Below are 25,032 nucleotides of genomic sequence, written 5' to 3'. Positions count from 1 at the left end.
CTGAAAACTATAAAACTGCACAGAAAAATTTGAAAGATCTAGATAAAGATACACAATGTTCACAAAACATCAGACTCAATTTTAAGATGGCAAGTCTCCCAAGCTGACATGTTCAAGTCAATCCTAACCAAAATTGCAGCAGTGCTTGTTAAAGAAATTGACAAGCAGATATTATAATTTATACAGAAAAGCAAAGTTCCTAGAATAACTAAAACACTTTTGAAAAGAATAAGGTTGGAAGAATTACACAATTTGGGAATCAATATAAAACTCTAGTTAATCAAAACAGTGTTGTGCTATATAAAAATAGACATATAAATCAGCAAAAAAATACAGTTCAGATATAGACTCACACTTTTATGGACAATTGATTTTTGAAAAAACTGCTAAGGTGATCCAATAAAGAAGACAGTCTTTTCAATAAATGGTGTTGGCATAACTGGATGTGTATGTGGAAAAATAAACTTTGTCACGTGCCAAATACAAAATTAATTAAAAGTAGATCACAGATCTAAATATAATAGTAAAAACTATTCACTACTCAAAAAAAAGAAAATCTTCGTAACATTGGGAAAGGCAGAGATTTCTTACATAGGACATAAAAAGCATAACCATAAGAGAAATAATTGAAAAAATAGACTTCTTTAAAAAGTAAAACTTTTGCTATTCAAAATATATAGTTAAAAAGGAAGAGAACTACTGAATACTGTATTTGTAAATCATTTATCTAACACATAGTTTACATCCAGAATAAATACACAACGGAATTCTGTGCAGCAGAAAGAAAGAAGGAGCCCCTACCCTTTGCAACAGCATGGATGGAACTGGAAAGCATTATGCTGAGTGAAATAAGTCAGGTAGTGAAAGACAAATACCATATAATCTCAACTCTAATAGGAAGCTAATCAACAAAATGAACAAGCAAGCAAAATATAACCAAAGACACTGAAATTGAGAACAGACTGACAGTGACCAGAGGGGAGAGTGGAAGGAATTTCAGGGGGAAACGGGAAGGATTTACAGGAACTAGTATAAAGGACACATGGACAACAACTATGGGGGGGTGGAAATTGGAGGGAGGTGGGAAGCACTGGGGGCGGGGCTGGGGTGGGAGTAAAACACAGAAAACTGTACTTGAACAACTATTTAAAAAATTAAAGGGAAAGTGAAGAACTAAAAAAAGAAAAACTCTTATAATTAATAAAACAAGCCATCAATTAAAAAATGGGCAAATTATTTGAACACATACTTCAAAAAATGTCATATAAATGGCCCATATTAAAAGATGCCCAACATCATTAGTCACCATGGAAATGCAAACTAAAATCATAATGACATATGCACAAATACAAAATGGTACAGGCACTTTGGAAAACACTGGCAGTTTACCATAAAGTTAAAACATACACTTACTATGTAATCTACATACTCTACTCTGGGCTAATTATCCAAGAGAAATAAAAACATGCCCACATAAAATCCTGTAAGTGAATGGTCATAGAAACCAAATTGGTAACAATTCAAATGGCCATGAACTGGTAAGTGAAAAACAAATTGTGGCCTAACCATACTATGGCATAGTATTCAGCAAGAAAGAGTAATAAAGAGTAAACACACACAACATTGATGACACTCAAAAGCTACATGGTAAAGGAAAGAAGTCCAACACAAAACATCATTTATACAATGTTCTAGACCAGTCGAACTGTAAGCAAATCAGTAGTTCCCTAAGAATGGAAGAGAAAATAATTTGCACAAGGGCATAAGGAAACTTTTAATCATGACAAATATTCTGTATTATGGTGGTGGTTACACAACTACATACAATTACCAAATTTATCAAACTGAACACCTAGAATTGAAAAATATATAAATAAAACTACAAATGATGAGAAAAATTACCATGATTATTATTTTTCTGGCATGCCTCTTTGTAACAGACAATTATAGGAATACTATCATCAGATATTATCATCCAATATTATTATATCTATCTTTAATTTCTAGAATAAATTAAACCCTGTCATAAGTATGAACCCATCAAGGAAACATCCTTAGTTGAAGTAACACATATTAATTAAATCCTCAAAAATTTCAGGGGTCTTGTAATTCAAGTAGTTCATAGGTAAGACTCCAATAAATAGTGACCCCTAAATAAATAACCAGCTTACAGAAAATCCCCTACACTCCCTTTCTATGTTATTCTCTGGACTAGCTATTGTGGGAAACAAAGGTGCATAGTATATTTTGATTTTAAGGAAATACAATCGAATGGAAGTTATTATACCCATACTCATGAATGTAAGGGCTATGCAGTAGGAAATCTATTCATGAATTCCTGCATAACTGGATCTCCAGATAAAACAAACGTTTCTTTGCTTCCACAAAACACACTCACTAAAGTCAATGACAAACTTAATGTTAGCAGCTCTTGGGTTGATATACATCCCCATACTTATTCCCACCAATTTAGATGTTTTCTTATCAAGAAGTAATTGACTTTGTTTCCAGATATGTTTATGACAATTCCACTTGTGAACCAGGAAAATTCTGGTGGCAAGTAACAGAACATCAAGTTTTGAACAATGAAGAAAATTCATTTCACTTAGGAAGTCTGTCGGTAGAATGGTTGAACCATTCAGAACTTGGACAACAGACCACCTTAGAATGTGCACCCCTATATTCACTGCAGCATTGTTGAGCCAGCACATGAAAGCAACCCAGGACTTCCAGCCAAGATGGAGGCATAGGTAGATACACTATGTCTTCTCACATGCACAACCAAAAGAAGGACAATGACAAATTTAAAAACAAAAAATACCCAGAACTGCCAGAAAACTGAACTGTATGGAAGTCTGATAAGAAAGGAGTTAAGGAAGGAACACTTATCCAGACCACTAGAAGAAGCAGAGATGGGCAGCCAGGTGGAGCAGACACGCAGCTAGATGGCAGCTGGAAGACAGGGCAAGTGAGGCAGTGGTGGACCAGGTGATCCCACATTTGCGTGCCAATAAACCGGGAAGAACAACTGGGGAGTGAGACAGACCATGCAAACCAGGGTGGGGAAATAAAGCTTCAAAATCACTGACTGTAAAAGCCTGTGGGAGTTGTGGCAGCAGCAGGAGAAACTCCCAGCCTCACAAGAGAGTTCGTTGGAGAGACCCACAGGGTCCTAGAATGTACACAAACCCACTTACCCAGAAATCAGCACCAGGAGAGCCCAATTTGCTTGGCAGATGCGGGAGAAGTGACTGAAAGTGGGCAGAGAGCCAAGCAAGTGACACTGTTTCCCCTTGGAACCCTCCTACACATACAGCACCATGACACAGCCAAGTGGTTGCCCCGCCCTGGTGAATACCAAGGCTCTGCCCCTTATAACATAACAGCTGTGCTGAGACAAAAAAGTATGGCCCTAATGAAAGAACAGATCAAAACTCCAAAAATAGAACTAAGCATTGAAGAGAGCCAACATATCAGATGCAGAGTTCAAAACACTGGTAATCAGGATGCTCACAGAAATGGTTGAGTATGGATGAAAAATAGAGGAAAAAATGAAGGCTATAAAAAGTGAAATAAAGGAATATGTACAGGGAACCAACAGTGAAGGGAAAGAATCAACAATTTGGAGGAGAAAAAAGAAATAAATATTCAACCAGAACAGAATGAAGAAACAAGAATTAAAAAAATGAGGAGAGGCTTAGGAACCTCCAGGACAACTTTAAGCACTCCAACATCTGAATCACAGGGTGCCAGAAGGAGAAGAGTGAGAGCAAGAAATTGAAATCTTATCTGAACACATAATGAGGGAAAACTTCCCTAATCTGGCAAAGGAAATAGACTTCCAGGAAGTCCAGGAAGCTCAGAGGGTCCCAAAGAAGGAGGACCCAAGGAGGAACACACCAAGGCACATCATAATTACATTAGCCAAGATTAAAGATAAGGAGAGAATCTCAAAAGCAACAAGAGAAAAGCAGACAGTGACCTTACAAAGGAGCTCCCATAAGGCTATCAGCTGATTTCTCAAAAGAAACTTTACAGGCAAGAAGGGGATGGAAAGAAGTATTCTAAGTCATGAAAGGCAAGGACCTACATCCAAGATTACTCCATCCAGCAGAGCTTTCATTTAGAATGGAAGGGCAGATAAAGTGCTTCCCAGATACGATAAATCTAAATGAGTTCATCATCACCAAGACCTTATTATATGAAACGTTGAAGGACTTATCTAATAAAAAGATGATAAAAAATATGAACAGTAAAATGACAACAAATTCATAATATCAACAACTGAACCAAAAACAAAAACAAAACAAAGGAAACAGATAGAATAGGAACAAAATCACAGAAATAGAGACTACATGAAGGGTTATCAGCAGGGGAGGGGGAGGGGAGGATGGGAGAAAAGGTACAGAGAATAAGGAGCATAAATGGGAGGTACAAAATAGACAGGGGGAGGTTAACAATAGTATGGGAAGTGCAGAAGCCAAAGAATTTATATGTATGACCCATAGACATGAACTAAGTGGGGGGAATGCTGATAGGAGGCAGGGTGCAGGGCAGAGGTGGGTAAAAGGGAGAAAAAATGGGACAACTGTAATAGCATAATTAATAAAATATACTTAAAAAAGGAAGCAACCCAAATGCCTATCAATAGACGAATGCATAAAAAAGATGTGGTACAGATATACAATGGAATGCTACTCAGCCACAAAAAAGGACGAAATCTTACCACTTGTGACAGCATGAATGGACTGAGAGAAATAAGTCAGAGAAAGACAAATACTATGTTATTTCACTTGTATGTGGAAAATAAAGAGCAAAATAAAGTTTGGGCTATCTTATTTGTTATTCGTTTAGTTGCAAAATGGCTGGAGAAACTCTGAGGATCATGTCTCCATGATATAATATCTAAAAACATTTTCAGTGGTGAGCAACTTTTCCTAGGTAATTTGTTAGCCAACTTTTATGTATGTCTTACTGACCCAAGTTGACTCTTATCCCTTTCCAAATTGGTATTTTAGTAGCACAGGTAGTGGTAGCAATAGGATGGAAAACTCTGGACAACAATTAAAAGTTATATAAGCCATAAAATATTTTGCACTCAAATTATCTGATCTAAAGTTCAAAATTTCCACTATCCGGATTGCCTACCCTTTCCTCACAATGGCCTTCCCATCCTGGATCATCTTATAGGTTAGAACACAAAGTCTCTAGTACAAAGCCCAGTGTGACTTACCTTCCTAGTGTCCTAATTCTGTTTAGGACACTTTCTCACAGAAACTTTGGTACACAAAGTGGTTACATTTCTTAATAGCATGGTACTGTACTACAGATAGAGGAGTTACATTTTGTTGACTGACCTAGAGATCTAATTACCATTCTAGGCTAATGACTTTCAAATTTATAACCTTAGTATGGAATTCTCCCATGAACTTCACATTCATATATTCAACAGTCTGCCTAACATTTCCACTTAAATGCCTAATAAACATCTCAAATTTAACATGTTCCGAACTAAGTTCTTGATATTCTCTGTAAATCCTACCCCTCCCAAAATCTTCTCTGTCATAGTTAACCATAATTCCCTAGGGTCACTAGTAAAGTCAAGTATTCCAAATTCTGGGTTTCTATCATCATGAAATCTTTATTTATTAAATCTGCATTTTAAACATAAACATGAATAAAACATCTTCAACTGAACTATTGTGAGAATCAAGGATTTCTAGTAAGTGATTTAAAAGAAAGACCATGTGCCCTGGCTGGTGTGGCTCAGTGGATTGATCACCAGCCTGGGAACCAAAGGGTCACTGGTTGGATTGTCAGTCTGGGTTGAGGGACATGCCTGGGTTGATGGACAGGTCCCCAGTAGGGGACACATGAAAGGAAACCACACATTGATGTTGCTCTCCCTCTTCTTCTCCCTTCCTTTCCCTCTCTCTAAAAATAAATAAAATCTCTTTTTAAAAAAGAAAGACCACATGAAAGCTTTATTTCAGGTGATTTCATTCACTAGGAACACTATCTTTTGCTTTAAAAAAGTTCCCTTAAAGCAGGCCTAGCATGATACATTAAGCAACTTCCAAAATGTTTTTCTCTGCTCTTTAGAAATAAATCTGCTTCATTAACTTAAAGTTACTTATTATTAGGTAATATTTCATATAGATAAAAGAATAAATATAAAGTTTTTTTTAAATATATTTTATTGATTATACCATTACAGTTGTTCTATTCCCCCCTTCATTCCCCTCCACCCACACACTCCCTCACCTACCACTCTCCCCCCCTTAGTTTATAACCACGTGTCTCAAGTTCTTTAGATTCTATATTTCCCCCACTATTCTTGCCCTCCCACCTATTTTCTATCTACCCTCTATGCTATTCTCTGTGCCTTCTCCCCCCTTCTGCTCCTCCCACTCCCCTGTTGCTAACCCTCCATGTGTTCTTCATTTCTATGGTTCCACTCCTGATCTAGCTGTCCTCTTGGTTTGCTTTTGTTTTAGGTGTGGTTGTTAATAACTGAGTGTGCTGTCCTTTCACTGTTAACATTTTTCATCTTCTTTTTCTTATATAAGTCCCTTTAGCATTTCATATAATTAGGGCTTGGTGATGATGAACTCCTTGAACTTGACCTTGTCTGAGAAGCACTTTATCTGTCCTTCCATTCTAAATGAAAGTTTTGCTGGATAAAGCAATCTTGGCTGTAGGTCTTTGGATTTCATGACTTGGAATACTTCTTTCCAGCCCCTTCTTGCCTGTAAGGTCTCTTTTGAGAAATCCGCTGACAGTCTGATGGGTACTCCTTTGTAGGTGACTGTCCCCTTATCCCTTGCTGCTTCTAGGATTCTCTCCTTCATTTTGGTCTTGGCTAATGTAATTATGATGTGCCTTGGTGTGTTCCTTCTTGGGTCCAACTTCTTTGGCACTCTCTGAGCTTCCTGGATTTCCTGGAAGTCTATTTCCTTTGCCAGACTGGGGAAGTTCTCCTTTATTATTTGTTCAAATACGTTTTCCACTCGTGGCTGTTTCTTTCCCCCTTCTGGTACCCCTATAATCCGGATGTTGGAACGTTTAAAGATGTCCTGGAGGTTCCTAAGCCTCTCCTCATTTTTTTGAATTCTCATTTCTTCATTCCTTTCTGGTTGGATTTTTCGTTCTTCCTTCTGATCCATTCCATTGATTTGAGTCCCAGTTTCCTTTCCATCGCTATTGGTTTCCTGTGTATCTCCCTTCATTTCAGTTAGTTTAGCCTTCATATGTTCCTCTAATTTGTGACTATAATCAACCAGTTCTGTGAGCATCCTGATAAAGTGTCTTGAATTGTGCTTCTGAGAGGCTGGCAATTTCTCGGTTGCTTAGAGTTATTGGCTCTGGGACTTTGAGTTCTTCTTGCACCATCTTTTGGGCTGTTCGTGCCTGTTCTGTATCAGGATCAGAGCCCTAAGGTGTTCACTAGAGCAGGGCAACTCAGTAGCTGGGTTGTGACGTTGTATGTGGGGGCGGGGTCAAAGAGGAACAATTGCGTCCCTCTGCCACCTGCCGCCGTGGCCCCCCGCAGGTGCTGCAGCTGCCACTGTTACCAGGCCCGAGCGTTTCATCCCTCTGCACATGAGTGTGCCACCGCCGTCAGCCCTCGCCCCCTGGGGCCTGTGTGGTCTGTCTCACTGTGCACGAATATGCGACCGCGGTCAGTCTGCCCCACATCCCAACTGGTTCCGCGCTGCCTGCGCGCCTAGGTCGGGGGATCTTTCCTGCCCGACCCTGCTCACTGCTGGCTCTGCCCCTCTTACCAACCCCGTTTAACGGTTAGTGGTTGTCAGACTTCCGTATAATTCAGTTTTCTGTTTTTTGCTGTGTCTTTGTTCTCCAAACCTTGGTTGTATTCAAACTTGGTTGTGGGAGAAGGCACAGTGTTTCCACCTATGCCTCCATCTTGGCGGAAATCCTCAAAATATAAAGTTTTAATGCATAATGAATACCCCTGGTCTTAATTTTTGTGTTACAACAGAGCAGATTCTCCAGAGATTTAAGTATGAGTCATTTATTGGGAGGAGAAAGAAGGGTAGAGAAGTAGAGGAGAGAAAAAGAAAAAGGAAGGCAGCCCAATAAAAGGTGCATTATTAATTAAGATACCAATTTAGGGCACCTTGGGTTTAACTGTGTTAGGAAACTCCTAGAGCTAGTGTAGAACACATACTTCAGTACCATCTACCTGAAATGTCAGGGAGTTGATGTATTTATCTATCACCTTGTATCAAACATTGATTCAAGGCTGCTCACAGAGAGGAATCAATTCCCAGAACGTGTATGCATGCAGCACCTTGTTCCAGCAACCAGAGAAAACCGACAGGGATTTTTTTAAATGTCACCATAAAATACATAGTCTTCTGCAAACTGCTTGCTTTTTCCAATTCAATTTTATGTTTCTAAGATTCGTCTTCTTTTCCAGATGAGTGTCACGGCCATGGTGAGCCTGTTACCAAACCTGAAAGGCATTGCTTACACTGGGTGTGTGACGCACTGGAGTGTGATGCACTGGAGAAAAGGCTGGGAGCTACTGCCTTAGCTCTTGCCTCTAGCCCTGACCCTAGAGACCCAGGCTGTCACAAGGGGCTCTGCACACCTAACCCACACTGCGATAATTTTCTAATCATCCTCCAACTCTCAAGTCTGGAAGAATCCATGGAAAAGATTCTAATACCTAATAAAAATTGAAGGAGGGAAAATCTCCCATTAGCCCCACAGATATTCTCATAGGGATAAGAAAAATAACTTACTATTTTTATAGGCCAGAGGAAAAAATAACTTACTATTTTTATCGGCTCAGGCAATCTTTGATTTTATCTTAACATCTGTTTTCAGATGTCACTACCTTATACAAAAGCTATTTTTCACAACAGGAATGCGCTGTAATTCTGACAGTATAAAAATCCAAGTTCTAAAACAGTTTCTTCACGTTACTATGATGAGGTAGTGGCCCCATATCACAGCTTGAGCTGGTTCTTAGCAGCACCTCATGCCCAGCAGTTTTACAAAATGCCCTCACAATAACGCTGCCTCTACTTGGAGTTACTCTTCACTTCTATCCACTCTGGAAAGAATGACATTTGTGGCAAAATGTTAATAGTGTTGTCTTATTTTTAGTATAGATTTATTATAATTAGAGTGTATTTGGGAAATGAGAGCACATTTTTAAAGGCTGACATATATGTCATGTCAGCTATTATTTAATGACATTTCGAAGGTTACATAGTGATAGTAGCAAAGGGAATTTGAATGATACAAAAAATGACAATAATCTTAACACCTGAAAATCTAGTAAAATACTCTTACCTGCTTTATTCCACAGTAATCAGCAATACTGCAGATCAACTCTGACATTGCCTGAACTTCATGAGATTTTTTCAAATTCATAAACTCATCTAGCTTCACATTTTCACCTGAGTAAACATAAAACAAAATGAAAATACTGCTATTAAAGAAACCAAAGTTTATGAGAACCATCAGTGGCTATTAATGTTTTCTTAACCAAATATGAAAATAATATATTTTAATGTGATGTATGTATAATAGATCTTTATTATTTTAGCTATGAATCAAATTTAAATTCATAAAATAAGACCCACACAACATTATTAAAATGTTCCCTGATACATAAAACAATTTAACTATCAAGGAAAACACTGATCACTGAACTAGCATGTAAAAAACAAAAAATATGGAGATCTATCATGAAGCTGTTGTGTTGAATATGGTGCCTGAGAGAACCCAGTTGGCAGAAGCCAATCTATCTGGGCTCCTGATATAAGGTCTAAAACTAAATTAAAAACATGTTGCAAAGATATACCTATATGAATAATATACTGCTTCCAAGTACCTAAAAACATACATACACACGCACAAACAAACACACCTACCAGTGTTCTGCTTCTGATTTCCTTGAAGGGCTATAAGCAACTGTTCAAAAGGAATACATATCCCCAAGTTTTGTATAGAATAATACTTTGCAGCCAGAGCAAAGGCTTCCACACTAACCAGCTTCTGAGAAGTTTCACAAAATATTTTAGGAAAACCAGTAATACCTAAACAAACAAACAAAAATAACAAAAATCAGAAAATGTTAGCAATGGTTAAATAATAGTAATTGTGTGAGATTACAAAAATAAATGAAAAACACCAGATCTTTACAACAAATTACATACAACATTTTCATTTTAGTGTGAATTTTGGCAACATCTCTAATGGCTCAGTTATAGTTGTTATTTAAATTGTTAGATATTTGTAGCGTTGTGTTTTTCTAACACACTACACACTATGTTTAAACTCCAAATTAAAATTTGGCTTTTCCCATGAGACAAAAAGAAAGGTTTACTATCCTGCTAAACTGCAATGTGGACATGAAATTTATGAAAGGTCCTGGCTAACCTAAGAATACAAATTCAAAGCAGGTCAGGCCCTGCAACACCGTTGCTCCCTGTCCACACTGGAAGTGGAACAATGCTCGTATCACATGTGGTACAAATGTTTCTGTGAAACAGTTCCTGTACTATTTGAACCACGTAGAATTGTGTGCGTGGGGGGGGGGGGGGTATATGTGTTTAGTGCACTGAACCCAATACAAGCTCTAAAACTAATCAGATGATGATCAGGTGATAATATTTCATTTTCTTCCCATGGTCAGTTTTAAACCACGCACTCTGTATGGTTACCGCTAGTCCCCCCAATGCTCACTCATTTAGAAGAGTCTGTAGTATCTGCAACCCAGTGCCCCATTCTGCGTGGGGATAATACAGTCTGTTGAACTCAGGTGTGGCCATATCACACCAGGGTGAACTGTCATTTTCAGACAGTAGTTTTAAGAGTGTTAAAGATTCTCTGCACATCCTTCTCCCAAAACTGTAATAGCTGAACCATGTGTCAAGATGGACCCTGCCTCAGCCCAAGTCCCCAAGGGACTACAACAAAGACATCGCTGCTCTCAAAGTATAACAGATATCCAGCATATACGAAAAGTAAATTTTCTTGTTTCTAGTCACTGAGATTTTAGGCTTACTAATGCAGTATAACCTTGCCTATTCTAATGAATATATATAAGCACACTGATAATTTACTTTTTATTTTTTCAATCTCATATTCTTATGGCCATTTTTAATACATTTTAACTTATTAGCAAAAGTGAAAAAAGGCACTCCAATATTTCAAAGACACTCTTTGAATAGGGTAGTCCAATGACGTCTATTCACTGAAAATTATTTTTAAATAATTCAAAAGAGCCACACATCTAGTAGTTAAATAAAGTATTTACAATCTTCACTTTACAAAAGCATGTACAACTAGGGAACGACTTTGGTGCTACAAAAAAACCCACACTACATGCTGTGGCATCTATTCTGTGATAGCTAATCCTCTACAGTTACTTATAAAATTATAAAAATCCACTTAAACACAAAGAATAATGATGCTCCTTAGCAAAAGTTAGAAGGAAACTGATGAAAGCATGCAGGATTCTAAATAAAAGTTGCATGTTTAAGATAGTATCTTTTTAAAGCTAATATGTATATCTACTAAGTTGCTGGTGTTAATATTTACCAATTTATTTAATAAGAATAAAATTGGCAGAGATTTGTAACTTCCATTTCTGAATCAACTAAATGACTCAGAAATTTAAATGGCAAGATTACTACAGTGACTTGTTTAAGATGTATTTTGTATATAATATAAAGTTCTTTGGACATTTTACAAACTGAATTTCATAATGTAGACAAGAGTAATAAAATCCACATCAAAATATTTAGGCATGATACAGAGGGGAAACTCGGTCAACTCTTAAGTGAGACTCTCAGGTTTAAGGGCAGTCTCAACGTCCCCAAGTTCCAGGACGGCAATTTTTAGGGTGTGGCAGGACAAGAGCATTAAATCTCAAAGTGCAGAGGGACTGTTACAGCAGTCAGGGATTGGACGGTGTTGCCAACAGAAAGAAATGCGATGTTTCTCTTGGAAAAGAACAGGCTCAAATCGATTTAACTACCTTACTCAAAATACTTGAAAAAGGTCCAATTCAAGTGTAATTAAACATTGTTAATTTGCTAATTACAGCCCTCCTAGTAACCTCAGAATTCTGCGGATCTAATTACACAGATATTATCTTTTTAACAATGTTTACTTTCATAAAAAGGATAGTGTTCTTATTCAATCCACTAGTTTATGTCACTTAAGAGCTACACCAGTTTATTCAGAAAATCTGTAACTCTGTGAAAAAAATCTTTTGAATTATGGAAGAATGTATATGGTTTCTATACTTTCTTTGTTTTCAAGTCATCCAGCCTGTAACTTCTATGAGGGGGCAGTGTCAATGATCTTATCTGTACTTCCATCTCCAAAACAGTATGTGAGCAAAGCTATGTGGAACAGGAACAGTGTGTATACGCCTCATAGTGCTCCCCTAGGTACTTGTATAATGAGTTTGGGTTTGGCAAACAGCAAAACAGAATCCATGGTGCTGCTGAGCTTATACTAATTAATTTTTAATAAGTTAGATGTTTTTACACAAGGACAGTTTTGGTTTTTAAACTCGATGCCCACTGCACCTGTATATTATGTGGCTTGATTATTTTGCCAATATCTCCCTCCACTGGAAGTACCCGTTCCGCTTTATTACAGGCTTTGTTTTTATTTACTCTTAGATTCGTACACCTATATCACTATTCCACAGAGGTTTCTTATAAGATAGGTTAATTGGGCATCAGGAAGCAAGAGGAACAAACGGCCAGGAGAGAAGTTATTTTCTTTAATATGAAATCAGGAAATCTCTAAGTTTTCTTTTTCTTGACACAAAAATGTCAAGGTAAAAAATAAATAATAATGTTTCAAAACAAAAAATAAAATAGAATGAATATATTCATTAAATTTCAAAACTAGCCCTGGCTGGTGTGGCTCAGTGCATTGAGCGCCAGCCCATGAAGCAAAGGGTCACTGGTTCAATTCCCAGTCAGGGCATTTGCCTGGGTTGTGGGCCAGGTCCCCAGTAGGGGGCACATGAGAGGCAACCACACACTGATGTTTCTCTTCCTCTCTCTCTCCCTTCCCCACTCTAAAAATTAGATAAAATTTTTAAAAATTTTCAAAACTGTGTTATTTTACTAAATGTTATCTAACACTTTAAGGAAGTTAGTAGTACTCTTAGGATTCACAAAAATTTACCACTATTATTGCTTAATTCACAAAAATTTATCACTATTGCTTAACTGCTAAATTTCTTAAACATACTGCGTGCCAGGCACTGTGACAAAAAGCTTATATTAAATAGGATAGTCTTATAAGCTAGTTAGTTATACAGTGCTCTTATCCTTATTTATAGAGAAATAAATTGAGATTTAGAGAGGCTGCAATTTATCCATATTCGTACAGACACTAGGTGAACCAAGGCAATGTTCGACCTTGCTCTTAATTCCCACATTCAACTAGCATGCCACAACAGGAGGTTCAGTGGACAAAAAATGACATCAGGCAAGACAGGACTTAAGAAAAGTGCTAGGCAGAACTGTCAGAATGGGGTCTAGCAAAAGCTGCCTTTGGCAGAGATCAACACGTAATATCTTAAGCTAGTTCATATTTACTTTGTTTATCTTCTTAATTCTTTCACTTTCTGTACTCCTCTCAACACCTCCCTCTCTACCAGAAACAATCTTAAGGTTTCAAGAAATCTTTAAAAAGTGATTTCTACATTTAAAACAACTGGTAAGTCTCTGAAAAGAAAATAAAGGTTTTTATGATAAGGTTTTGTTGTAGTTCCACTTCTAGAAACAAAACAATGGTACTGTTTCATGCCCAGCTGAAAAGCAACAATACCTTGCATGTATCAGGAACTCAGTAGAAAAATGACTGGATGGATGGATGAATGAATGAATGAATGAATGAAACTGAATTCCTCAACTCACTTACTATTGTAGCATTACCAGCTACACTAGGAGAAACAAATTCTGTAGTGGCAGTGATCAGAGGCCAAGAGGACTTCACTGACTTCACTAGCACTGCTGAGCCTATTAGAGTAGCATAAAACCTCGTCTCAGCCCTAATGTTTGTAATTGCAGCATAAAGAAACAAGTGACTTAGAATATTTTAGAATGTGATGCAATATAAAATGCAATTATGTATTAATTCTGAAGTTTAACTGTGTTTAAAGGCAAAGGTCACTATTGCTATTATAACACAGCCTAGCACAGTCCCATGACCAGAATTTCAAGAAGAAATGAACAGCACCCTCTTAATAACAATCTTTGCAAGGACATAAAAATGTTCTGTATACATTTCTGCATAAATGTCCCACAGATACCTGCAATTCAAAAAGTTCAAAACTGAATTGAACGTTCTCGGGCTCACCACATTTTCTCTTTTCTATTTCCTGTCTTGTTTAACAGCGGCATCCCTCACCCAGAGCTCAAGGTGAAAGTATTTACATTACTGTAAATGTTCCTTGTGCCTTCAATTTACATATTCAGCCACCCATCAATCCTAGTGTCAAAGTCTTTCATGTGGGGAACCCCTCAAACTATCACTGCCACGGCTCCAACTCTCTGAAGTCTCACCAGTGCCACTGCAATAGTTTCACAGGTAATTTTTCCCCTTATGATAAACTCCCATAGCACAGGAGTTCCACAATGTCTGCAGAGTAGCTGAGCGCTCTGTCCCCTTGCTACCAGACCCAGACCAGACTTGCAGCTAAATTGCAGAGTATTCATCTTGAAAAACCAGTTGAAGTGTAGGTCATCTGGAAATTTATAATCAGGAGCACAGAAGACGGAAAGAGACAAGGACAGGGTGAGCCCATCTGGAGTCTGGGTGATGTGGCCTGAGGAAGAGGACTGCTCTGGCTCACAGCTCTAGGGCACTGACCTTGCCCACCACCCAGCATCTGGCAGGATTCTACCTGGGAGTCAGGCAGGGGCTGGGATCTGCAGCTGCAATACAGGGAAGTGCAGCCAAGCTGCCCAGCAAGTTCAACCTGGACAGACACGTGGAGGAAAGGAGTTGTACACCTCCACCTCCTACAGAGTGAGGGTACCATCCCCAGATCTGTTTGAATCACCACTGCTAGGTTCGTTACCCTCACTGAGCACACACACTTCTGTGGGGCAAGGGACGGCAACTCAGAGCAGTCACAAAGGGCGAGACCCAGGCAGACTGTCTCAGGGTTCTGGAGGCCCCACCCACAAGTCTACAATAAACTCGAACCTGAAAAAATGGTGAGGGCTGGGTGGGGACAGCGTCTGACATTGGCATGCAACAGAGAACCTCGTGGGAGGCCCTAGACCTAGACCAGCACAAGTGGCCAGCTTTGGAAAACAGTGCAACAGGATTCGAGGAGCTCCACATTCAATAAATCCAGAGACTGATCACTCCAGGCACAGTGAACTGCTGAGGCAAGCCATACTTTTTCTTTGTTCATCTTTTATTTTCACCTTTCTACTTCATTTTTTGTTCTTTTCTTCTCTATTTTTGCTTTCATCTCTATTCTCTTTCCTATCCTCACTCTATCTTTTCTCTTTTCTATTTTTATTATTTTCTTCCCATTTCTCCTTTCCTTTTAATTTTTATTTTTCTCTATATTTTAATTTTTTTACTATAATTTTTCTTTTCCTTCTTCCCTCTCACATTCTCTTTTCTGTTTCTTTTTTCCTTATCTAAATCTCTTTGTTTCTTGTCTCTCATTATTCTTTTTTCTTTTTGTTTTCATTCTGTGATTTTTTTTTTCCTTTTATGATGCTTTTAATTTTGTTTCTGTTGTTGGTGTCTATTTTTCTGTTGAGTTGTGGTTGGCTTGGTTTGGTTTTGTCTTATGTTATTTGGTCAGCACCAGGAAAACAATTTGCAGGACATGGTCAGAGTTGAGCCTCACAGTTGACCAGCCCAAGGTCAAGCTAACCTACAAATGGCACAACAATCAAGACCCAGTTACAACAGGAGGGCCCACATAACTCACACAAGGGTCATTCCTAGAGCACCCAGCTCAGGTGATCAAGGAGAATGCACCACTGGGCCCCACAGGACAACTACTACAGAAGCCCACCCCACCGAGCCTGGGAGTTATCACAGTTACATTTAACACATAAAAACTAACAAAGAGCCAGTCAAAGTGGGGAGACAAAGAAACAGGCCCCAAATGAAAGAACAGGAGGAGTCTCCAGAAGAAAAGCCAAATGAAATGGAGGCAAACAACTTATCAGGTAAGAGTTCAAAGAAATGGTCATAAGGATGCTCAACAGCATGAAAAAGGATATACAAAGAAACTACAAAAAACAGCCAGACAGAAATGAAGAATAACATATCTGAAATGAAGAATACACTGAAAGGAAAAATCTGTAGGTTAGATGAGGCTGGGGATCAAATGAGTGAATTAGAAGACAAAGTAGAAAAAGAATCATTCAATCAGAGCAGCAAAAGGGAAAAAGAAACCTGCAGAGGTCACACTGATCTAAAAGATGCAAACAAACTCTTTTCTTAAATATTGTTACATATATTAGCTACATAGGTTCAAAGTCATAACTAGCTGTGCATTTGTACATGACTCGTGTTAAGCCATAACAACATAAATATGGCTCCCTCAACAGCAGAAAAAGGGAAAGATGTGTTAAGTGCTATGCATCCAAAACGAGTGACTTATCAAAATATTTTTGCAAGTGTTGTGAAAAGTATTTATGCCTTCAGCATAGCCATACTGTTTGTGATAGCTGTGACAAACATTTTGCAAAGCCAACTATTGAAGATTCTGATGAACTAATGTTAAAGACATTTTTGGTCACATTTTTAGCAATATCCATGTTTTCATTATTCGAAAAAAATTTTTATTCTTGCCCTGGCTGGTACAGCTCAGTAGATTGAGCACGGGCCTGTGAAGCAAAGGGTCGCCGGTTCGATTGCCAGTCAGGGCACATGCCTGGGTTGCAGGCCAGGTCCCCAGAGGAGGACACATGAGAGGCAACCACACACTGATGTTTCTCTCCCACTCTTTCCCCTTCCTTTCCCCTCTCTCTAAAAATAAAATAAATAAAATATTTTTAAAAAAAGAAAACATTTATTCTTTATGTTTTTTATATTTCTTTGTTTAATAATTTCTAGATTGTAACTGAAAAAAATTAATAATCATGTATTTAATGATATAAACATAATGAATGCAAATTTGCTGTGTTTTGGAATTTTTCTTTTTTTTTGCATTTCAGCACATACTAATAATGAAGTTATCTCTTGCATACACATGACCTACACTGTATTTTTTTTACTGTGACTTCTGCAGGGTTAAAAAGCAGGAGGATAGTTTATGGGATCTTTGAGATAACATGAAAAAGTAACAAAATCCACATCATAAAGGAACCAGAAAGAAGCAAGTAAGGGATAGAGAAACAATGGATTACAATGGCATGAAACAATGGCATGGAAGTCTGACAATCAAGGAGTTAAAGAAGAAACATCCATCCAGACCTGTAGAAGGGGCGGGGTCTGTCAGCCAGGCAGAAAGAACTCGCAGCAAGGTGGCAGCTGGAAGATCGGGCGGTCCCACATTTGTGTGCGGAAAAACCGTGAGGAACAACTAGGAGCAAGACAGACCACGAAACCCAGGGTTCCAGCTTGGGGAAACAAAGCCTCAAAACCCTTGACTGAAAACACCTGTGGGGGATGAGGCAGCAGGAGAAACTCCCAGCCTCACAGGAGAGGTTGTCGGAGAGACCCACAGGGTCCTAGAATGTACACAAACCCACCCACCCAGGAATCAACACCAGAAGGGCCCAATTTGCTGTTAGGTAACAGGGGAAGTGACTGTAAACTGACAGAGAGCAGAGCAAGGGGCATTGTTCCCTCTTGGACTCCTCCCCCACATATAGTGTCACAACGCAAGCATGCAGGTTGACCCACCCAGGCGAACACCTAAGGCTCCACCCCTTACTATGTAACAGGTGTGCTGAGACAAAAAAAAATGGCACAAATGAAAGAATAGATCAAAGCTCCACAAAAAATACAACTAAGCGACAAAGAGATAGCCAACCTACCAGATGCACAGTTCAAAACACTGGTAATTAGGATGCTCACAGAAATGGTTGATTATCGATGCAAAATAGAGGAAAAAGTGATGTCTATGAAAAGTGAAATAAAGGAAAGCGTACAGGGAACCAACAGTGATGGGAAGAAAACCAGGACTCAAATCAACGGTGTGGACCAGAAGGAAAAAAGAAACAGTCAACCAGAACAGAATGAAGAAACAAGAATTCGAAAAAATGAGGAGAGGCTCAGGAACCTCTAGGACATCTACGTGCTCCAACCTCTGAATCATAGGAATGCCAGAAGGAGGAGAGGAGGATAAAGAAATTGAAAACTTATTTGCAAAAATGATGAAGGAGAATTTTCCCAATCTGGCAAAGAAAATAGACTTTCAGGAAATCCAGGAAGCTCAGAGAGTCCCAAACAAGTTGGACCCAAGAAAGTACACACCAAGGCACATAATTACATATATAAGAAGAGAATCTTAAAAGCAGCAAGAGAAAAGGAGACAGTTACCTACAAAGGAGTTCCCGTAAGACTATCAGATGATTTCTCAAAAGAAACCTTGCAGGCAAGAAGGGGCTGGGAAGAAGTATTCAAAGTCATGAAAGGCAAGGACCTACATCCAAGATGATTCTATTCAACAAAGCTATTATTTAGAATGGAAGGGCAGATAAAGTGCTTCCCAGATAAGGTTAAGGTAAACGAGCTTATCATCACCAAGCCCTTATTATATGAAATATTAAAGAGACTTATCTAAGAAAAAGAAGATAAAAGGTATACACAGTAAAACGACAACAAACTCACAGTGATTAACAACTGAACCTAAAACAAAAACAAAAACAAACTAAGCAAACAAGTAGAACAGGAACAGAACCACAGAAATGGAGATTACATGGAGGGTTATCAGCAGGGGAATGGGAGGGAGAGAGAGGGGGGAAAGGTACAGAGAAAAAGTATCATAAATGGTAGGCAGAAAATAGACAGGGGGGGCGGTTAAGAATAGTATAGGGAATGTAGAAGCCAAAGAACTTATATGTATGGCCCATGGACATGAACTAAAGGGGGGAATGTGAGGGGGGGGGCGGTGTGCAGGGCAGAAGGGAATAAAGGGGGGAAATGGGAAACCGTAATAGCATAATCAATAAAAAATGATAAAATTAAAATTCCATTTAAAATGCAACAACAACAACAAAAATAAGATACTTAGAAATAAGTTTAACCGAGGAGGTAAAAGACCTGTACTTGGAAAACTACAGGACGCTGAAGAAAGATACTATGGAAGACACATATGAATGGAATAAAATACCATGTTCACGTACTGGAAGAATTAACATTAAAATGTCCATACTACCCAGAGCAATCTATAGATTCAGTGCAATTCCTATTAAAATACCAATAGCATATTTCACAGATCCAGAATAAACATTCCAAAAATTTATATGGAACCAAAAAAGACCCTGAACAGCCTGAGTAATCTTGAGAAAGAAGAACAAAACTGGAGGTATCACAATATCTAATATCAAACTATTGAGAGAAGGCCCTGTAATCAAAACAGCCTGGTGCTGGCATAAGACCAGGCATACAGATCAATGGAATAGAACAGAGAGCCCAGAAGTTAACCCACAATTAATATTTGACAAAGGAGGCACCAGCATACAATGGAATAAAGACAGTCTCTTTAATAAATAGTATTGGGAAAACTGGACTGGTACATGCAAAAAAATAAAGCTAGACCCCAACTTACATCACACACAAGAATCGACTCAAAGGACATGAAAGACTTTCAGTCATGAAATCATAAAAATTCTGGAAGAAAACATAGGCAGTAAAATTTCAGATATCTTGCAAAGCAGTATTTTTGCTGACAAATCTCCCAGAACACGGGAAACAAAGGAAAGAATAAACAAATGGGACTGCATCTTTTGAAAAGCTTCTACACAGCTAAAGAAACCATCATCAAAATGAAAAGAGAACCCACTGCATTGGAGAACATATTTGTCAATGATCAATCTAATAAGAGTTTAATTTCCAAAATATACGAAGAACTTATATAACTCAACACCAGAAAGACAAACAACCCAATTAAAACATGAGCAAAGGACCTGAGTAGACACTTCTCCAAGGAGGATATATGAAAAAATGTTCAACATCACTAATCATCAGAGATATACAAATTAAAAACATAATGACTTCACCTCACACTAGCCAGAATGACCATCATTAATATTCCAACAAACAACAAGTGTTGGAGAGGATGTAGAGAAAAGGGAACTCTAGTGCACTGTTGGTGGGAATGCCGACTGGTGTAGCCACTGTAGAAAACAGTATGGAATTTCCTCAGAAAATTAAAAATGGAACTGCCTTTTGATCCAGTGATTCCACTTCTGGGAATATATACTAAGAATCCCAAAACAAGCAATTCAAAAGAATATATGTGCCACTATGTTCATAGCAGTGTTGTTTATAATATCAAAATCTGGAAACAGCCTAAATGTCCACCAAAAGATGAGTAGATAAAAAACTGTGGTACAGTTACAGGACAGACACAACATGGCAGCAACAATGAAAGAACTCTTACCATTTGCTACAGCATTGATGAACCTAGAGAGTATTTGACTAAATGAAATAAGCCAGTCAATGAAAGACAAACACCGTATCACCTCACTTACATGTGAAATCTAATGAACAAAATAAACTAACAAAGAAAATAGAAACGGAGGCATAGATACATGGACAGACTGATGGCTGTCAGAGGGAAGGGGTGATGGGGGATTGGATGAAAGAAGGTGAAGGGAGTAGCAAAAGAACATATGAGGTCTGTCCAGAAGGTATCCAGTACTATGAAAAAAGAGAGACATTTATTGAAGAAGATACAAAATACAAGAAACACTGTACATAGGACAATGGCGCCTCAGTCACCTTTAAAGCAGGTACCTTGGGACCACATACAGTTCTCCCAATCACCATCAGCTGCAGTAGCATTTTCCTGAATTTCATTGATGGTCTGAAATTTCTTCCCTTTCAAAGGTAATTTTAGTTTTAGGAAAAGCCGGAAGTGACAGGGTGTCAAATCTGGGCCATAAGACGGGGAGCTTATCACTTAGGAGATGTGATGTTTTTCCAGAAAACCCTGCATGAGATGTGATGCATGAGGCAGTGCACTGTCGTGATGAAGCAGCCAATCAACCTTTGCCCATCTGCTACCTCCTGAATCATCCGAATTGTGTCTGTAGAGGAATGTTGGAGCTTAGCACAAAATTTGATGCACATTCATTGCTCTACTCACTCAGTCATTTTGAACATCACGGCCACACAGTACACATGCTCTCTCAGATCTACCATCCCACTGACTAATACAGTGAAGTTGTCATTGTTCACTCATGTGCATTCCAGTCCACTCTCCTTGGCTGCCAGGTTACCTCAATATTGCGCAAAACATTCTCCTTATATTAACAATGGCTGGATTGTTCCAGACCTACCTCATATACGCATGACCCACGGATACAGACAACAGTGTGAGGAATGCCTGAGGGAGGGAGGTAGCAGGTAGAGATAGGCAAAAGGGGAAAAAAGTAGGGACAACTGTAATAGCATAAACAATAAAACAATTAAAAAAATACTCCTATAACATAATGCTCAATAAGTGTTGGCTGAGTTGAATTAGACATGTTTTCTAAAATGGCAATTTACTTATATTCAGTGCAAATTTAGTAACACAGTTTAAAGCCTTGGAGTCCATTGACTTTAGGCTCCAATTCTTTATACTTGCTTTGTAGTCTTAAATGTAAAGTGAGGGTCTGACCTGCTGAACTATGAAAATTATAGGTGGGATGTGTTAAATTTTATGAATACTTAATTTACCTATAATCATATCATTTATGTGAGAAATAAAATAGCACACTGTTGCTTTTAAAAATAATTAAATAAATCAATTTATATCACCCAATTATGTGCTATGAAACTTTTTTTCAAAGCTACATTAATTTATGGTTGCATGTAACATGAAAACAATGTTATTTCAACATGTAAACCATGCTTTTAGTAAGAATAAGGTATATATAATTAACAAAGAATTGACACACATTTCCTTATTGTGCCATTATTAACATTAGACTGAATATATAAAGTACATGTAAACACTTCAAAAGCAGTTTTCACATTTGTTATTTCTAAAAATAAAATTAAATACAAAAATGGGAAATCTAACCAGTGTTTTAACTCCAGAGACCCCTTCCATCATTTAATTTGAAGACAAATAAATCATACAAAAATCCCAGCAATTTGGAAATTGATTTACTAAATGAAATGTAAACTCGTAGAAAGAAACAATTCAGAGACACTCAATATTCACGAGGTAAAAACTGAATCTGAATAAGGCTAATTTATTACAATTTGTGATCCATCTATGGGACATTCTGTCTTATCAGTTACAAAGCATGAGGACAACTAGAGTTCAGTGTGGATTCCAGGAGGATCAGCAACTCCCAGTTAGAACTGTACTGAGAAGGCACATGGGACATCCTTACTCAGGCCTTTGCCCTTGTTTTTAACTGTCTGAGACCGTCTTCTAGAAGATATTTCTATGGCTCACTCTCTAACTTCCTTCAGGTCTTTGTTCAAATGTCACCATTTCAGTAAAAACTTCTCTGACAATCCTATTTCAAACGGCAACCCCACTCAATTCTCAACTCTCTTTGATCCTTTGTAAATTTTTTAGCACTTAAACCATCTGACATAGCAAGTAAAATTCAAAAGAACACAGGTTTTTATTTATTGCCATATTTCCAGAATTGAGAACAAAGCCTGTTTCTCAGAAAGAACTCACTGAGGGAATGAGTAAATGAATCAGCAAGAGCCCGGTTTTTAGACTGCTTATTCCCCTGTGGCCACGAGCAACTTTGTTATTTGCTCCAATAATCGATTTATCTATAAAATAGGAGGAAATGCCTTTTTATAATGCTGTTTTAAAGAACACACACATACACACATATACATACATAGATGCATGCACATATCTAATGACACACGCAGATGCAACTGTGTGTGTGCGTGCATTCACACGCAAACAACCACCATCCTAACACAGAGTCCCAAACAAGCGGCAACCCCAAAATCATGATGTCCAGACTAAGTAACTGAGTCTCCTAACCTTTAGGATTTCATTGGCTTATGAGGTAGAACATACTGAAATATTTAGGCCCAAAACATCACAGAGGCTACTAGAGAAGACCTTGACACCAAGACCAATACAGATACTCAGTTTCCAAAGGTAGGGCCTGCCAGGAGAAAGGTGGTTTGGAAGACCTCCATCACTAGAATGAAGGCAAGACTGCAGTTTGAGATACAACAGAGATGCCCAATAGTCAACACTGAGCACTCCTTTCCAGACAGGACGAAAGGCAAGAACGACTTAGTGTTTGGGAGTCCAGTGGTCGGCACTGGGCTCTGGAACAGAATCAGTGAAGTGCAGGAGAGAATTTTACTACTAATGATGTTTCTTGCTGAATTTGATGTGAAAATTGGCAGGTAAGTTATAATCTTCACTACACCTTAAAGGCCTGATGAAGAACTTCAAGTTTGCATTACTACAACGACTTAGTTTCCTATGATCGAGAGTCTATTTTCAGGAAAAGAACCAAAACCAAGAGGTAGCAGATTGTTAGAAATTCAACAACTTCAAACTCAATTTAAAATTAGAAGTACTTAAAAATTAAGTAACTATTTTCTAAAAAACAAATTTAAATCAAAAAGCTGATGCTACAATTGTGAAGGATAGTTTAAAAGTGATCTATTTCAGTGCAGTAAGTGCTCTGAAGTCAATCCCTTGTTCTTCACTTGCTCCTACCATAGATCGCTTTGCTCCCTCACCTGTGGTTTCTGAACACCACTGTAGGCTCTACCACCACAGGGCCTCAGCCATGTCAGTATCTTAGTAACTAACTTCTGTGACTGATCTCCCACTGAGAAGACCAGTATTTCTTTTCTATGCATTGACATGGGCCTAGACTTTCAGGCTTTCAAGAATAAAAGAGGCTTTTCAGTTCATTATTGAGGCAAGACACATAAAGACTTTTTCGTCCCAGGTAAACTGTAATTGTAAATATAATTAAATTACTAAAAAGGAATTTTGAGAGAATAAAATTAAGTCACAACTCTCCCTTAAAATTGTATTTTTTCCATTGTGCATATCATTAAGTTTAACTTCTTATTATTCTAAATTCCGTTACTTACATTTCAACATTAATACAAATTACGTGCATATCTATTCTACAGTCTCACTACTTAATTCAGTTACAATCATTCCCTAAGGAAAGGAAACATGCAAAAGGAATTTGCAATAAATACACATTTTACTCTTTCTAGCTCCTACTGTACTTCCGGCAGAGCTCGTCCTTCACTTAATGTTTGTAATGATGTACATGATTCATAAAAATCAAATCAACTTTATTCTTGAGGGGCTGTTACTCAAGGTGGCTGCTGTACAGAGACTAAACATATCAAATGTCAGCCTTAAACTTTACGTTTAAATTTGCCATTTTGATTTAAACAATCCAATGAGAGGGAAGAATTAAGCTTCAGTAATTGACAATTGGTGTTGATTCCCCTCACAAAGAAAGGAACTATTCCTGCATTTTATCAAAATTAGTTAAACAAATGTTTGAAAATACGTAAACACACCATAATAAGGAGCAAACAGAAGAACATGAGGAATGAACACAACCTCTCATCCCGAGGCGTCTGAGCTAAAGGATCCTGTGACCCACACCTAAAGCGGCGTGCAAGGCTCTGCGCCTGCTGTGAGCAGAGGTGCTCCACGTGGGTCACCCCACACTCAGTATCTAGAACAGAATGCATTATTTTCCCAGACAGCTCCTCAGCTGACTTTCCTAATTTTGCTAATAGAATTATTCATTATTATTCTTCAAGACATTTCCACATTTAAAATCTTGGAATTATCTCTAACTCCTCCATTTCTTTGGACTCTACATAAATACCAGTCACCAA

At 38.1% G+C, this 25,032-nt stretch overlaps 1 protein-coding gene across 1 annotated transcript in view; it reads right to left on the bottom strand.

Annotated features, from left to right (window-relative positions):
• Positions 1–25,032, bottom strand: part of METTL25 (methyltransferase like 25) — an 86,681-nt gene that overhangs the window by 57,365 nt on the left and 4,284 nt on the right. The window contains exons 3-4 of the mRNA XM_037035391.1: positions 9,912–10,076; positions 9,328–9,434 (exon numbers count right to left, since the gene is read on the bottom strand). Coding sequence (XP_036891286.1) covers positions 9,328–9,434; positions 9,912–10,076 — 272 coding nt within the window. The remainder of the gene's footprint in view (positions 1–9,327; positions 9,435–9,911; positions 10,077–25,032) is intronic.

Source organism: Sturnira hondurensis, unplaced genomic scaffold (genome assembly GCF_014824575.4).
Source record: "Sturnira hondurensis isolate 20B ecotype Veracruz unplaced genomic scaffold, ASM1482457v3 Scaffold0022305, whole genome shotgun sequence".
Lineage (NCBI taxonomy): Eukaryota > Metazoa > Chordata > Mammalia > Chiroptera > Phyllostomidae > Sturnira > Sturnira hondurensis.
This window is presented reverse-complemented; position numbering and strand designations above follow the sequence as displayed.